The sequence below is a fragment of the Cebus imitator genome, unplaced genomic scaffold (assembly GCF_001604975.1).
Source record: "Cebus imitator isolate Cc_AM_T3 unplaced genomic scaffold, Cebus_imitator-1.0 Scaffold457, whole genome shotgun sequence".
NCBI classification, from domain to species: Eukaryota; Metazoa; Chordata; class Mammalia; order Primates; family Cebidae; genus Cebus; species Cebus imitator.
Genome location: NW_016107772.1, coordinates 1,177,708 through 1,194,151, shown reverse-complemented (window position 1 = coordinate 1,194,151; position 16,444 = coordinate 1,177,708). Strand labels below are relative to the sequence as shown.

The window sequence follows — 16,444 nt, the reverse complement described above, 5'->3', positions numbered from 1 at the left end:
AAAAAAAAAAAAAAAAAAATTAGCCAGGAATGGTACCATGCATCTGTAGTCCTAGCTACTTGAGAGGCTGAAGCAGGAGAGTTACTTAAACCCAAGAGGCAGAGGTTGCAGTGAGCTGAGATTGTGCCACTGCACTCCAGGCTGTGCTACAGAGCAAGATTCCGTCTCAAAATAAGTAAGTAAATAAAGTGCTGAAGAAAAAAAGCTTTTATAATAGGATAGCACATCCAGCAAAAATATACTTCGAACATAAAAGATAAATAAAGACTTTCTTAGACAAACAAGAGCTGAAGGATTTCATCAACACCAGACTTGTCCTATGAGAAATGCTAACGTGAATTCTTCCGTCTGCAAGAAAAGGATGTTAATGAGCAATAAGAAATCACCTGAAGGTGCAAAACTCACTGGTAATAGTAAGTACACAGACAAACACAAAATAGTATAACACTTTAATTGTGGTGTGTAAATTATTTATGTCTTAAGTAGAAAGAATAAAAGATGAACCTATCAAAAATAATAACTACAATAACTTTTTAAGACATGACAGTATAATAAGATATATGTCACAGAAACAACAAAAAGTATAAAAGCAGGGGGATGAAGTTAAACTGTAGAGTTTTTATTAGTTTTCTCTTTGTTCTTTTGTTTTGGCAATTAGTGTTAAGTTGTCATTAGTTGAAAATAAACTATGCAGATGTTATTTGCAAGCCTCATGGTAACCACAAATAAAAAAAACCTTACCACACATGCGCGCACGCACACACACACACACACACACAAAGCAAGAAATTTAAAGATACTTTCAGAATAAAACGCCGTCACAGGAAGTAAAACAGGAAGGAAAAAAGGCAGGAAGAGAAGACCACAATCAGAAAACAAATAATAAAATGACAGTAGTGAACCCTTTTCAGTAATAATAGTGAATGTAAATGGACTAAACTTTGCAATAAAAAGACGAAGAGTGGCTGAATGTATTGAAAAAACAAGACCTCCCAGGTGCGATGGCTGGTGCCTGTAATCCCAGCACTTTGGGAGGCCAAAGAGGGTGGATTGCTTGAGTCCAGGAGTTTGAGGCCATGCCCAAAATGGAGATGCCCCATCTCTACAAAAAATATAAAAATTAGCTGGGCATGGTGGCACACACCTGTAATCCCAGCCACTTGGGAGGCTCAGCTGGCAGGAACACTTGACCCTGGAAGGTCAAGGCTGCAGTAAGCCATAATCATGCCACTGTACTCCAACCTGGGTGACAGTGTGAAACCGTGTAAAAAAAAAAAAAAAAGACCCAATGATCTACTGCCTATAAGAAACATATTTCATCTATAAAGACACACATAGATGGAAAATAAAGGGATGGAAAAGATGTTTCATGCAAATTAAAACCAAAAAAGTGTGGGAGTAGCAACCCAATTGTACTTTTTTAGTTATTTAAAAATGTACAATAAATTATTGTTGATTATAATCACCCTGTTGTGCTATCAAGCACTATATCTCATTCATTCTAACTATAGTTTTGTACCCATTAATCATTCCCACTCCCTATCCCCACTACCCTTCCCAGCTTCTTATAACCATTATTCGACTCCCTATCTCCATGAGTTAAATTCTTTTAATTTTTAGCTCCCACAAATGAGTGAGAACATGCAAAATTTGTCTTTTTGTGCCTGGCTTATTACACTTAACATCATGACCTCCAGTTATATCCATGGTTTGTATAAGTATACTCTATGATGTTTGTGCAATGGCAAAATCACTTAAAGACACATTTCTCATAAAGTATCCCTGTCATTAAGGGATGCATGACTGTACTTGCTAGTCTTCCCTTTTATTAAAGACTCTTTGGAAAAGCTACTGTAGTTTTTATTGTGTTCATTTTTGTGGTTTCTGGCTATTTCTGGTAAGTGATAATGGTTTTCTATTATGAAGTATTGGGAAATACTTCATTAAGTAAAAAAAGCAGGTCAATTGAAAGAAAAATGGTAATTAAGTCATAGGTGTTCCCTAGATAGCACGAAATTCTGAAGATGGTTTTTCATATCACCAAGGTTGGGGAAATCGGACATAAACCAAGGTTCATCTGGGAACAGAGGGGTCTCCGTCCTGATGCTCCAGGTGGCCTGGTAGACCCTATCTCACAAAATGACCCAGGTTCAAATCCTGTTTACTCTGAGCAAGTTACCTCTCATTTTTCCCTGCACAGCAATGACAACACTCACAGGATTATTAAGATAATTAAATGAAATCTTAACAAGGGACTCTAGCACTGGGAGGAGCACAGAACATGGTGTCAGCACCTTGGAGTGTGAAGACATGGCCTTTTTTTTTTTTTGAGACATAGTCTCACTCTGTCACCTAGGCTCCAGTGAAGTGAAATGATCTTGGCTCACTGCAACCTCCACTTCCCCAGCTCAAGCGATTCTCCTGTCTCAGCCAGGATTACAGTGCCCACCACAACGCCTGGTTAATTTTTGTACTTTTAATAGAGACAGGATTTTACCATATTGGTCAGGCTGGTCTCGAGCTCCTGACCTCAGGTGATCCACCTGCCTCGGCCTCCCAAAGTGCTCAGATTACAGGTGTGAGCCACCACGCCCAGCCATCTTTTCTTAACAGTTGCCTTCTGTGTGTGTGTCCTGGTCTTAGCAGTTGATTTTGTTATGCTTTTCCCCCTTCATTGTTATGTATTGAATTAATTTTTGTTTTGTGTGTTATCCTTGCACATGGACCATGCTAATTGTTTCTATCTTGTACCAATTTTAGTATATGCGCTGCTGAAGCGACCACTTGCCATACTTTTTAAATGGAAACAGTACCTCTGGGCACTCACAGGAACTGGTTTGGAGCCTAGAGGCAGGAAGTTGGGCTGGGGACAGGGGTCAGGTTAGCAAGGGCAAAGCCTGTGCCTCCCACCATAAAGTCCTCTGCTGGGAGCAGTGTTTCCGTTTCAGCAGTCACGTCCCACTGCAATGGGTAAACCTGGCCACATCCGCTGACTCCCAGAGTCTGCCTGGGAATGTGGCTGAGCCTGGGGCTCCCATGGGGCATATCTGGAGCACATGGCAGCGGGGTCAGAGGTCAGTCAGGATGGCCCAGATGAATGCAGCAGGTCTAACAAGAGGGCAAGCATTGAGGTCTTTTCTGGTGAAGATCTTAACTATCAAATTGTGGTCCTGGGATCTAGGATGTAGAATAAGCCTGGCAAAGACTCTGCAGAGCTCTGATGAGGTGGAGTGGAATTAGAAGCCATCCATTTAGTCAATAAATATGAATATAGATTTGATGCTCCAGTTAAATGTTTATATTAGTTTCCTATTGCTGCCGTAACAGATCTAGTGGCTTAAAACAACACAAATTGACAAGCTTACAGTTTTGGAGGCCAGAAGTCCAAAATGGGTCTCACTGGGTTAAAATGAACGTGTTGTTAGGGCCACGATCCTTTCTGGGTATTCTTGGGGAGAATCCATTTTCTCACCTTCTCCAGGCAGCCCACATGCCAGGACTCAAGTCCCCTTTCTACCTTCAAAGCCAGAAATGGCCGATTGAGTCTTTCTTATGATGTCATCTTTCTGCTTCTGACCCTCCTGCCTCTCTTCTTTTTTTTTTTTTTTTTTTTTTTTTGAGAGAGTGTCGCTCTGTTGCTCAGGCTGGAGTACAGTGGTGTGATCTCAGCTCACCACAACCTCTGCCTCCAGGGTTCAAGTGATTTTCCTGCCTCAGCCTCCCAAGTAGCTAGGACTACAGGCGGATGCCACAATGCCCAGTTCATTTTTGTATTTTTAGTGGATACAGGATTTCACTATGTTCATCAGGCTGGTCTCAAACTCCTGACCTCATGATCTGCCCACCTCAGTCAGCCTCCCAAAGTGCTGGGATTACAGGCATGAGCCACTGTACCCAGCCAAGACCCTTATCTTAATCACATCTGTGAAGTCCCTTTGGGTATGGAAGGTAACAGAGTCTGCACTGGCTCCAGGATGTGAACATCTTTGGGGGGCCACTACTCTGCCATGACCGGGCTCCCCTCCTGAGGTCTCATCATAGCCCAGGCCCAGATTTCAGTCTAATGGCAAAGAGTACACTTGTATTGCCTGCCCTGGGAAATATGCTAGCGTTAGCTGTGACTAGGCCAACTTGGGTGGTATACTCACTAACAATCCAATCACTGTGGCCAGAAGGATGGACCATGCTGCTTCGTTAGTACTGAGTCTCAGGCTCATCCCAGGAACTGAGATGGGGTCAGCCCTCCAGTAACCTGGAAGAAAGGAGGGGAGAAGTTTCCAAGGAGAATTGGGGAGCTCTTACAAAAGTAGAGGCAGTAGGTGCTGACCACTACAGACTACAATGATCTTGTGAAACACTGTGATGCCCATTTTGCAGGTGGAAGAGATGGTGAAGTCACACTGTCAGCATGAGGTACAGCCATGATTTGAATCCGCGTGGAGGAGTTCTTGCCACTGTATTAGGCTTCCTTGAGCCCTGGCTAAATGTCGCGTTAGCAGATCTGATTAATGCTGGAATGTTATGTAGCTCAGCTGGTGACCTGGGTGGCAGCCTCCTCAGAGGTTGGCATGGGACCTACTGAGGAAGGCACATGGTTAACACAATCACCGGCGAGGTAGATACCCTCAGAGAAAAGGGAAATTTCCATTTCACTCCTGAAAGGCTCTTTAAAGCCAAAATTCAAATCAAAGAGCAAAGTATAATAACTTCCTCTGGGCAAATTTATAATTAATCCCAGATTAATTGGCCTTAATGAAGTTGAATTAATTACTAGCTGTTTGTAAAGAACTTTGAACTACCTTAGTACAAAATGGCATTAAAGAAACAGAAAGGAACCAGCATCACATTAACATGAAGAACAAATCCCAAATAATCGCAGTTCTGCAGGCTGTTTCCCGTCACTAATTTTCCCAGGGACTACGTCCAGCCTGTGGAACTGTAGGGGGCCCAGAGAGTCTGCTGTGGAGGAGAATGTCTTCGTGGGCTAGAGGTTTGAGCGTGAGTGCATTCAAGAAGCAGTTGTGGGGCTTTGCGTGTACCAGGCCCAGGGCTAACAAAGATGTGCAAGTTGAGGCCCCTGCTCTCCAGGCATCCTCAGCTACCAGGAAAGGGGAGAACTCCGGAGCACCTGCCTGGTCTAAAGCAAACTCAGCTTAGTGGGATGGATGGTAGGACAGAGACAAAGTACACTATAGGAGGCGTGATGAAACCTACATTTTGCTGGGAACAGCCTTCCATTTCCTGTAGGGGATCCCCTGGTCCCTCCTTCCCCCCATTCTTTGGGGGACCTATGACCCACACCTGGCTAGGCAGAGTTCATGAGGAATGAACATAATAAGGAAATCCAGGCAAAGCACTGGATTTCTCTCTTGGTGCAGGGGCACATGACTTCATCAGGGCCAAGGAGACTTGATTTGGGGACTTTGTGGAGCTGCTGACAGCCACTTTGTCATTGTGAGGAGGGAGCTTGTCTGGGAATGGAGACAACTCAGAGGAAGGAGGAACAGAGAGAAAGAGACAAAGTTGGTGTTCTCCTGTTGTCATCTGAGCCCCTGGATGAAGCAAGCTCTTCCCCCAGACTTTTTAGTTAGGTTTATTTACTTAAATTCACAAACATTGACATATCACTTATAATATACCAGGCATTGTTCTAAGTGCTATAGACATACCAATTCATATAATAGTCACTACTCTGTGAGTTAGGAAGTATTATGCCCCACTTGACAAATGAGGAAACTGAGGCACAAGGCAGTTTTGTAACGTGCCCAAGGCTCCACAGTTTCCAGCTGGTGGGAGCAGGATTGGACACAAGCAGTGTCTGTGCTTTTCACTACACCGTGGGCAGCATGTTCCCTTTTTTGCTTAAGTCAGTTTCACTGTGAGTTTCTGTCATTTGTCCTTAAAAAGAAGAAAAGCATGACTATACAGAATGTGACATGGAGGTAGCCAATCCAGCCCCTGGAGGTCCAAGAAAGCTTCCAGAGGGTGTGCCAGCCCAAGAAAGTAGCCTGTGGACAAGTGTTGGGGTGGGGTGGATGAGCATGGTGTGTGCGCAGGATTGCACAGGTTCAGGATCACCAGGTACAAGGAGAGAAACAGGGAGGAAAATGGCAGGGTGGGGTGGGGTAAGGAGTCAGTCTATCCACAGTTGACAGTAATAAGGCATTTGCAACTCTTCCCTTGGGGACTACAAACTAAGGAATCTTAGTCTCATTGGTGACTTTAGGACTTTTTTTTAAATTTTAAAAAATTTATTTCTTGAATATTATAATACTTTCACATGATTTAAAAATTTAAAAATGCCAATGTATTTCAAGTAAAATGTCTTTCTGTCTTCCCTCCAGCCAACCTGCTCCCCTCCCTGGAGATAACATTTATTGAGCACCAGCTATATGCACTGTGCTAAACCCAGGGGGAGACAGATAATGAGGAATGAACATAACAAGGAAATAAACTATACACGTATGTTCAAAGGTGATACGCGCAAAGGAAAAACTGGAGCAGGATAAGAGAGATCAGGAGTAGAGAGGGGGCTGTTCTGTTAAAGAGGCTGCCCAGGGCAGGGCTCATGCAGGATGTGAAAGTTGAACTTGGAGGAGGTGAGGGGTGAGATGTTTAGAGGTTTGGGAGAAAAATGTTCTGGTCCATGCTTGGGGGCTTTGAGTAACAGTAAGGGGGCCAGCGTGGCTGGAGCCAGAAGAAAATAGGAGACAAGTTCAGGAAGGTAGCATGGTGTGCGTGTGTGTGCGCGTGTGTGTTACTGTGCATGTGCATGTATGTGTGTGTCCTGTGCATGTGTGCGTGTGTGTGCATGAGCATGTGTGCATGTGCGTGCATGTCTCTGTACGTGTGCATGGCCCCATTTGCCTGCCACTGTGCACGTGTGTGTGTCTGTGTGTGTGCATGCATGTGTCTGTGTGTGCATGCATCTCTGTGTGTGCATGCATCTCTGTGTGTGCATGCGTCTCTGTGTGTGCGTGTGTCTGTGCATGTGCTGGCCCCATTTGCCTGCCGCTGTACTCACGTGTGTGTGCATGTGTCTGTGTGTGCGTGTGTGTGCATGCATCTGTGTGTGTGTGCATGGTGTGTCTCTGTGCACATACATAACCTCTTCTTCCTGCAGCTCTGCACATGTGTTTGCATGAATCTGTATATGAGCGTGTGCATGTGTGCGCATGTGCCTGTGTGTGCATGCTTCTGTACGTGTGTCTCTGTGTGTGTGCATGGCCCCACTTGCCTGCCACTGTGCACGTGTGTTTGTATGTCTATGTGTGTGTGCACGTGTGTGTGTGTCTTCGTGTGTGCATGGCCCCATTTGCCTTCTGTGTGCGTGTGTGTGCATGCCTCTGTATGTGTGCACAAGTGTTTGTGTGTTTGTGTGTGTGTGCGCGTGTGTGTGTCTCTGTGTGTATGCATGGCCCCATTTGCCTGCCACTGTACACGTGTGTGTTGGTGTATGTATGCACGTGTGTGTGTCTGTGTGTGCATGTCTCTCTGTGCATGTGCATGGCCCCATTTGCCTGCTGCTGTGCACAAGTGTGTGCATGCATGCATGCATCTGTGTGTATGTGTGTGTGTGTGTCTCTGTGTGTGTGCATGCATCTGTGTGTGCACATGTGTGTGTGGCTGTGTGTGTGTGCATGGCACCATTTGCCTGCTGTGGTGCTGTAAGGACTGTGGCTCTTCCTCCAAGTTAGATAAAGAGACAAAGGCTCACTCCAGCTTCGGTATGCAGAACAGGCTGTAGGAGAACAAGAGCAGATGCAGGGAGTCCTAGTAAAAGAACAGCTGCAGTCAATTAAAACCCCAGTGAGATACCAGGACACATCTATTGGAAAGGTCAACATTATAATTATTATTGAGACAGGGTTTCGCTCTGTTGCCCAGACTGGAGTGCAGTGGCAAGATGATGGCTCACTGCAGCCTTAACTTCCTGGGCTCAAGCATTCTGTGAACCTCAGCCTCTTGAGTAGCTGCGACCACAGACATGTGCCACCATGCCCAGCTAATGTTTGTATTTTTTGTAGAGATGGAGTCCCACTATGTTTCCCAGGCTGGTCTCTAACTCCTGGGCTCAAATGATCTTCCCACTTTGGCCTCCCAAAGTGCTGGGATTACAGGCATGAGACACCACATCCTGCGAGGAAAAGTAAAATTTAAAACAAAATAAAATAGTCTAGGTAACATAGTGAGACCCCATCTTTACAAAAAAATTTAAAAAATTGGTCAGGCTACCTAGGAGGCTGGAGTGGGAGGATGGTTTGAGCCCAGGAGTTTGAAACTGTAGTGAGCTATGATTGTGCAACTGCACTCCAGCCTGGGTGACAGAGTGAGACCCCATCTCTAAAATAAAAGCAAAAACAAGACAACCAACAATACAAAATACAATTGATGACGCTGAGCAATTGAAACTCTTATACATTGCTGAGGGAATGTAAAATGATATGACCATTCCGGAAAATAATTTAGCAGTTTCTTATAAAGTTAAAACACACTTGTCATTTGACCCAACAATTTCACTTTTGGTATTTACTCAAGTGAAACTTATGTTCACATAAAATCCTATATATGAGTATTTAGAGCAGCTTTATTTATAACAGCCAAAATCTGGAAATAACCCAAATGCCCTTCAACAGGTGACTGGGTAAACAAATAATGATCCACCCATACAATGGAGTACTACACAGTAATAAAAAGGACAGCACACTGCAGTTACACACGACAACATGGATAAATATCTAATGCATTATGCTAAGTGAAAGAAGCCAAGGCCAGGCACAGTGGTTCACCCCTGTAATCCCAGCACTTTGGGAGTCCAAGGCGGGTGGATCACCTGAGGTTAGGAGTTTGAGACCAGCCTGATCAATGTGGAGAAACCCCATCTCTACTAAAAATACAAAATTAGCTGGGTGTGGCGGCACATGCCTGTAATCCTAGCTACTTGGGAAGCTGAGGCAGGAGAATCGCTTGAACCCGAGAGGTGGAGGTCGCGGTGAGCCAAGATCATACCATTGTACTCCAGCCTGGGCAACAAGAGCAAAACTCTGTCTCAAAACAAACAAACAAACAAACAAAATGAAAGAAGCTGGACCCCAAGGCTACCTACTGTATGCTTCCACTTATATCATGTTCTGGAAAAGGCAAAGCTTGTGGAGACAGTGAGCATAGGTAAGTAGCTGCCAAAGGTTAAAGGTGTAGGACGGTTTGATCACAAAAGGTTTTTTTTTTTTGAGGGTTATCAGTCAGTTTTGTATCTTGATTGCGATGGTGATTACCTGATTTTATGCATTGGCCAAAGCTCATAGGGCCATACATCGACAAGGGTGAATCTTACTTTTGCAGTAATCCAGGTAAGCGATGATGGCTTAGATCAAGTGCTGATGGTAGAGATCTTCAGAGGAGGTTGGATTCTAAGGGTAAAACCAAGAGAATTTTTTAATGAATTGGATGTGGAATATGAAAGAAAGTGAGGAGTCAAGAACTGAGCCACAGTTTGCTGCTTACACAACTGAGAGAATGCAGTTCTCATTCACTGTGATGGGAGTGGACTGGAGGGTAAAACCGGAAATTCTGACCTTGACAATTAAGTTTGAGATGCCTATTACACATTCAGGTTGTGTGTGTGAGCCTGCAGTTAGGAGGTGGAGGCTCCTAGCTGCAGGCTTACACATAGAACCTGAATTTGGGGGTCAATGGCTTGTAACACCAGGAGATATGGACATCACCAGGGAGTAAATATATGTAGAGAAAACTAGAGGGCTGAGCCCTGGGACCTTCTTGTGTTTACTGTTATCTATCTCTTGTGTATCCTTGTAGGGCTATTTCAGACTTGTACAAGCACATATATAGAGTGTATTTTTCATAAATGCAAACATGCTACACACACTAGTGTGCACTCTATTTTTTTCAGTTACCAATATATCTTAGAGATTGTTCTCAAACAGATACAAACAGCTACTTTGTTCTTTTCAAAGCCTGCATAGTATTCCACAGTATATATATTCCACGTATTCCACCATGATCCCTCTTTCTTTTTCTATTTAGTTTTTTTATTATGGAAAATTTTGAATATAACAAAAATGTAGACAGAATAGTGAACCCCCAAGACCCATCACCCAAAAATGATCAACTCAGGGCCAGTCTAGACTGCCATACACTCCTCTTCTTTAAAATTATGATTTATGGTAGCTTTGTGTCCTGATATAATTTCTTTTCTTTTTTTTTTTTTTTTGAGACAGAGTCTTGCTCTGTCACCCAGGCTGGAGTGCAGTGGTGCAGTCTTGGCTCACTACAACCTCTGCCTCCCAGATTCAAGTGAATCTTGTGCCTTAGCTTCCTGAGTAGTTGGGATTACAGGTTAATTTTTATATTTTTATAAATATTTTATATTTTAAATTTATATTATAAATATTTTATATTTTTATAATTTTTATATTTTTAGTAGAGATGGGGTTTTGTCATGTTGGCCAGGCTGGTCTCGAACTTCTGGCCTCAAGTGATCTGCCTGCCTTGGCCTCCCAAAGTGCTGAGATTACAGGCGTGAGCCACTGTGCCTGGTCTTTGTCTTGATACAATTTCTTTCTTTCTTTTTTTTTTTTTTTGAGGCGAGACTTCACTCTTGTTGACCAGGCTGGAGTGCAGTGGCGCGATTTGGACTCACTGCAACTTCCGACTCCTGGGTTCAAGCCATTCTCTTGCCTCAGCCTCCCGAGTAGCTGGGATTACAGATATGTGCCACCCATACCCGGCTAATTTTGTATGTTTAGTAGAGATGGGGTTTCTCCATGTTGGTCAGGCTGGTCTCAAACCCCCGACCCCAGGTGATCTGCCCGCCTTGGCCTCCCAAAGTGCTGGGATTACAGGCGTGAGCCACCGTGTCTGGCCTGTCTTGATATAATTTCAAGCTTACCATAATTATTCTTTTTAAGGACATTTACTTTGTTTACAACATTTTGCTACTACATACAATACAAAAAAGAAATACTTGGTACTAGAATATGTCTTTTCCATAAAGACTGTTTTCCTCGGGTCCCAAGAGGACAAGATGCTGGGGACCTGAAATGCTTCCAGAGCAACTGTCTTGAGGAGTGAGTCTCAATGGTTTGTATCAGGGAGTCTGGTTCTGAGACCCCTGGGCTAGCCATGCAACCAGAACCCACACAGGGAGGGAGTCTTGGGTGATGTTGCAACACTAATCTCAGCATTGGTGAGATCCTATTTTCTGGGGAAGTCTGGCTTTGGCCTTTGGCCAGCTTTCCAGAGCATCTGCCTTTGATGCTTCAGAAGGCCATACCACCAGGCAAAAATCATACTTTGAAAGACATTTTCAGGATATGCTTAGCATGCAGCTTCTTCTCTTCAGCCCCACCTTGTCACGTGCCACATGGCTCAGGTTGCTGCTGTCTCTTAACCTGCTGTTTCCCCTGTGCAAAACATTCTTTCATCAGTTTCCCTTGGTTCTGGTGCAGGCTGGTCCTTGTCCTGTGTCTTTGTCAGCTCAAATGCCTCTCCCTTAATAAGCGTCCTCCTCCCTTGTACCAGTACCTCTCAGCCATGCTCCTTTGCTGTTTCTCCCAAAGCACTTCATCATTTGCCTTATTCATCCATAGTTGTATCCCCCCAAAATATCATGTCTGCCACACAGCAGGTGTTCAATCAATATTTATTAGAAGATTTGTATTAGTCAGGATTCTCTAGAGGGACAGAACTAATGGAATACATATATATATATGTATATCGATATATTTTATGTATATATATATTTTATGTATGTGTATATATATATTTATATATATATACATACATAATATGTATATATTATATATATATTTATATATATATACATACATAATATGTATATATTATATATATTTATATATATATACATACATATGTATATATTATATATATATTTATATATATATTTAAAATATATATAAATATATATAAAATATATATATAATATATATATTTTAAATATATATATATTTTATGTATATATATATTTTATACATAAAATATATATATATTACATAAAATATATATATATTATGTATAATATATATATTTTATGTATATATATGTGTATATATATTTTATATATACACATATATATATGTATATATATATATATATAAAATATAGGAATTTATTAAGTATTAACTCACATGATCACAAGGTCCCACAATGGCCCATCTGCAAGCTGAGGAGCAAGCAGAGCCAGTCAGAGTTCCAAAACTGAAGAACTTGGAGTTTTTGATGTTTGACGGCAGGAAGCATCCAGCACGGGAGAAAGATGAAGGCTAAGAGGCTAGGCCCGTCTCTCTTTTCACATTTTTCTGCCTGCTTATATTCTAGCTGTGCTGGCAGCTGATTAGATGGTGCCAACCCAGATTAAGGGTGGGTCTGTCTTTCTGATTAGATGGTGCCCACCCGGATTAAGGGTCTGACTCAAATGTTAATCTCTTTTGGTAACACCCTCACAGACATACCCAAGATCAATACATTGTATCTTTCAATCCAATCAAGTTGACACTCAGTATTAACCATCACAGGATTGAATAAATGAAAAAATGAAGGTCTATAGCTAGAAATTTGGAGATCATCCCAGCGTCCTCCTTCTCCCCCATTGCACATCCAATTAGTCACAAAATCCTGTCACTGAAAAATCTTTATGAGTCTCTAACCCCTTATTTGAAGCTCCTGGGACCAGGTGTTTCTCAGAATTCAGAATTTTTCAGATTCCTAAGAGGCAAAACAGAGGATAAACTATATACCACATGACTCCCTCAGTGGAGTGTGGGCAGCACATCACAATCAAACATCTGCAGTGAAATATGTGCGTGCTTGGGAAAGGCAGTTACATAGCTACAGCTAGCCTCATCTCAGCTCAGGTCATGGTTTGCTGCCAGAAAGTTGACAGAAAACTTGCTGTTTCCGGAGCTTTTTAGACTTATGGATAAGAGCTTGTAGGACAGAAACTTTTTTTTTTTTTTTTTTAAGTTAAGAGGATTGGGATTGTTTCATTCTCCCCCAATATTTTATTTTATTATGAAAATGTTCAAAAGCATAGCAATGTTTAAATAGTTTTACAAGGATCACCCATATATCCACCACATGGACTCTGCCAATAACATTTGTTTATCATGCATATGTCCATCGAGGCATCCCTCTAGCTACCCATCAGTTCATCTAGCTTTTTAGATGCATTTTAAAGTAAGGTACAGAACCAGTACACTGTCTCCTGGACATGTACTGTCAACTAGAGTTCAATATTTGTTCATAGTTTTTTCTTTTAATGTAAAATTTCTATATGGTAAAGTACACAAATCTTAAGTTCATATTCACTAAACCCAAACCTCTGTAAAGATATATACCATGCCCACACCCCAGAAAATGCCTTTAAGCCCTTTACCAGTCAACCCCCACCAATCCCTTACTCCTCAGAAGTACCTCCTAGTCTTGTTCAGATTAGTTTTGCCCTGGGACAGTAACTTTGAAGTCTCGTCTTCAATTCCATTCTTTTCACTTCCCTTCCCTGCCATGTTCAGTGCCCCTATCCCATGCTGTCACACCCCTTCTGACCTTTCCTAGGGAGCTCCCTGCACTTTATTCCAGTTTAAATCAGGTGCCACTACCTTTAAGAAGCATCTCGGCTGGTCCGAAGGTATTGAGTTATCTTAATTGATTGTTCACAGTCAGCTACAGATCAAACTCCTTGTTCTACTCTTTCCCCCCTTCTCACTACTGCACTTGACTAGTCTTAAAAAAAAAAAAAAAAAAAAAAGCATCTTGACCACATCCTCCATGCCCACAGCTCACTCCCACTCAAAACCTGCCCTTCTCTGTCTTGTAAATGCCAGATGATTATATTGGCTGTCCCCCTCCCACTTTCACATTTGACTGTGAGCACCTCCCAAGGCTTAGCATTGCCCCAAGTTTCAATCAATACTTCAGAGGTCAATGCATGAAGTTCACTATTGAGTCTGTGAGGCCAATACAACATTAAAGTGTTAAAACACAAAAGTTTTTCTTTTTCTTTTTGAGATGGAGTTTCACTCTTGTCACCCAGGCTGGCGTGCAGTGGTACAATCTTGGCTCACTGCAACCTCCACCCCCCAGGTTCAACAGATGTTCCTGCCTCAGCCTCCTGAGTAGCTGGGATTACAGATGCCTGCCACCACACCCGACAATTTTTGTATTAGTAGAGACAGGGTTTTGCCATGTTGGCCAGACCGGTCTCAAATTCCTGATCTCAGGTGGCCTGCTTGCCTTGGCTTCCCAAAGTGCTGGGATTATAGGCGTGAGCCATCGTGCCCTCCCCAAACCATTTTTGTTTTCATCACCATTTCAGGATTCTGTGTAAAACAAAGGTGAGAAATGAGGTTTATCTGAAGCCAAGCCCTGTACAAAACCTTTTGTTAGTTGAAATGTTTCTCAGAGGTACATAAAGCCTCTAAAGCTCTTATTACCTGTTTACTAACCCTCCCTTTTAAACATGTCTATTGCTTTTACCAGTTTATTTAAAATGGAAGATATATTTTTACTGTTCCCTATCTGCAAGATGGGAAATAGAAACAAAGTATCTGTTCTCTTCTTATAAGGACACTAATCCCATCACAAGAGTCCACTCTCATGATCTCATCTAACCTCCCAAAGGTCCCATCTCCAAATACCATTACACTGGGGGTCAGGGTGTCAACATATGAATTTGAGAGGGATATTATTCAGTCTAAAACACGGACTCTGTTCCTAGTGCTGAGTGGTGGAATGGAGGCAGTTACTGCAAGCATGAATACATCAGCATATGGCCTGGCTCATCACAGAGGGCAAAGGTAAGATCCAGTGGACTTTGTGCTCCACCGCCACATTGTTACAGAAACACTCTCTTCTCAAGAAAAATGGAAGGATGGGGCAATGTTGGCTGAGGCTGAGTGGTGGTTTCCCTCTTTGCACAGGAAGAGGGCTCTCCTGTTCTCCCAGGTCCCTAACGTTAACTCGCTGTCATCTTAGACTCTGGTAACTTCTCTTCTTTGATTTACCCACCACCTGGCCAAAGCAGACACTTAGGTTTGTGACCTCTGGTTGGTGACTGTGGCTGACAACCTTTTTTGTGGTTCTAGATACTTCAGAATCTAGTGAGAGTCGTGGACCCTCTCTCTAGCATGAACACATCACAACACACTGTACATGCAATTTGGAGGTTTGTGGCCTCTCCTAAGTCCAGGCTACAGACTCTCGGGGTGAGAATTTCTGAGTCAGAGATAATGTCGTCCTCCTCCATTTTCAATCTTTTCCCACAGTTGGCTCCTTCTCAACACTGGAGTTCCAACTCAGATAGCAACTCTTAGGGGTCTTTTTTGACCCATTGCTAGGCAGCTGTCCGTCCTCCCTCTCCCGCTCTTTTTTTTTAATCTCAGCTTTTCTTTTCCTGAGGAGACTTCTCGCTCTCTGAAATGGTCTGGTTCAGTATCTGTTGTTTCACTTAGCCCTCACCCCCTAGAATGTAACGTTAGCGGGCACTGTAGCCCAGAGGTACCCACCAGGCACTTGGTAAGAGTTTGCTGATATGCGTGAATGATTGGAAGGATCCCCGGATCTCGGGCTCCTGGAGGCTTCAGGTAGGAGAAGCCAGGTGAGAGAGCAACCCTGTCGGCGGTGGCCTCGCGTTCCTCGAGCACCCACCCGGAGCACAGCGTTCGGCGGTGCCCGCGGGTCACTGGAGGGCGGAAGCTTCGGGGCCGGAACGGGTGTGCCCGGCGCGCCTGTTGCTGGGGGGGGCAGTTTAACCCGCCGGACCGTGGCGACTACCGAGGGAGGTGAGGGGCGGGGCAGGACAGGCCGGTGTCTTAGGCGGCGGCGGCATGGCAGGGCGGAGAGTGAACGTGAACGTGGGTGTGCTGGGCCACATCGACAGCGGCAAGACGGCGCTGGCGCGGGCGCTGAGCACCACAGCCTCTACTGCCGCCTTCGACAAGCAGCCGCAGAGCCGCGAGCGCGGCATCACGCTCGACCTGGGCTTCTCGTGCTTCTCGGTGCCGCTGCCCGCGCGTCTGCGATCGGCTCTGCCAGAGTTCCTGGCAGCGCCCGAAGCCGATTCCGAGCCCGGCGAGCCACTGCTTCAGGTCACGCTGGTTGACTGCCCCGGGCACGCCTCCCTCATCCGGACAATCATCGGCGGTGAGCGCGGGCTGGGGCGGGAGCTGGGCTCAGGGACGCGGGCGGAGCAGCTGAGCTCCGTGTCCGAATTCGCTCGAGCCTATGACGGGACGGGAGATCGCCCTACCTCATTGGTGGGACCCCTGAGGCCCCAAGAGGCGCACGTGATTTACCCAGGGACCCCCCCCCTCCGCCCCCCAGCAAGCAAGCAAAGGCTTTGAGATTCGAACTCACGGCCAGCTGACATGGAAGTTTTTCCCACCTAGCGCAACCAAACTGCAAGGTG

At 44.1% G+C, this 16,444-nt stretch overlaps 1 protein-coding gene, 1 long non-coding RNA gene and 1 other non-coding gene across 4 annotated transcripts in view; 1 reads left to right on the top strand and 2 right to left on the bottom strand.

Annotated features, from left to right (window-relative positions):
- Positions 1-2,677: 2,677 nt before the first annotated feature.
- LOC119468610 lies at positions 2,678-2,780 on the bottom strand. Its single transcript, XR_005197324.1, has one exon. It is a non-coding gene; the product is annotated as a U6 spliceosomal RNA (small nuclear RNA).
- A 1,148-nt stretch (positions 2,781-3,928) lies between these two features.
- On the bottom strand, positions 3,929-15,811 carry LOC108291535. Its single transcript, XR_001819940.2, has 3 exons — positions 15,543-15,811; positions 9,276-9,410; positions 3,929-4,252 (listed from the first exon to the last, which is right to left on the bottom strand). It is a non-coding gene; the product is annotated as an uncharacterized LOC108291535 (long non-coding RNA).
- The window catches only part of EEFSEC (eukaryotic elongation factor, selenocysteine-tRNA specific), a 258,554-nt gene continuing 257,918 nt past the window's right edge, over positions 15,809-16,444 (top strand). Inside the window, exon 1 of one of the 2 annotated variants that reach the window (XM_017511951.2) lies at positions 15,809-16,179. In XM_017511951.2, the coding sequence (XP_017367440.1) occupies positions 15,864-16,179 (316 nt within the window). In that variant the 5' untranslated portion in view covers positions 15,809-15,863. The remainder of the gene's footprint in view (positions 16,180-16,444) is intronic. The other variant, XM_017511950.2, reaches the window with a different exon arrangement.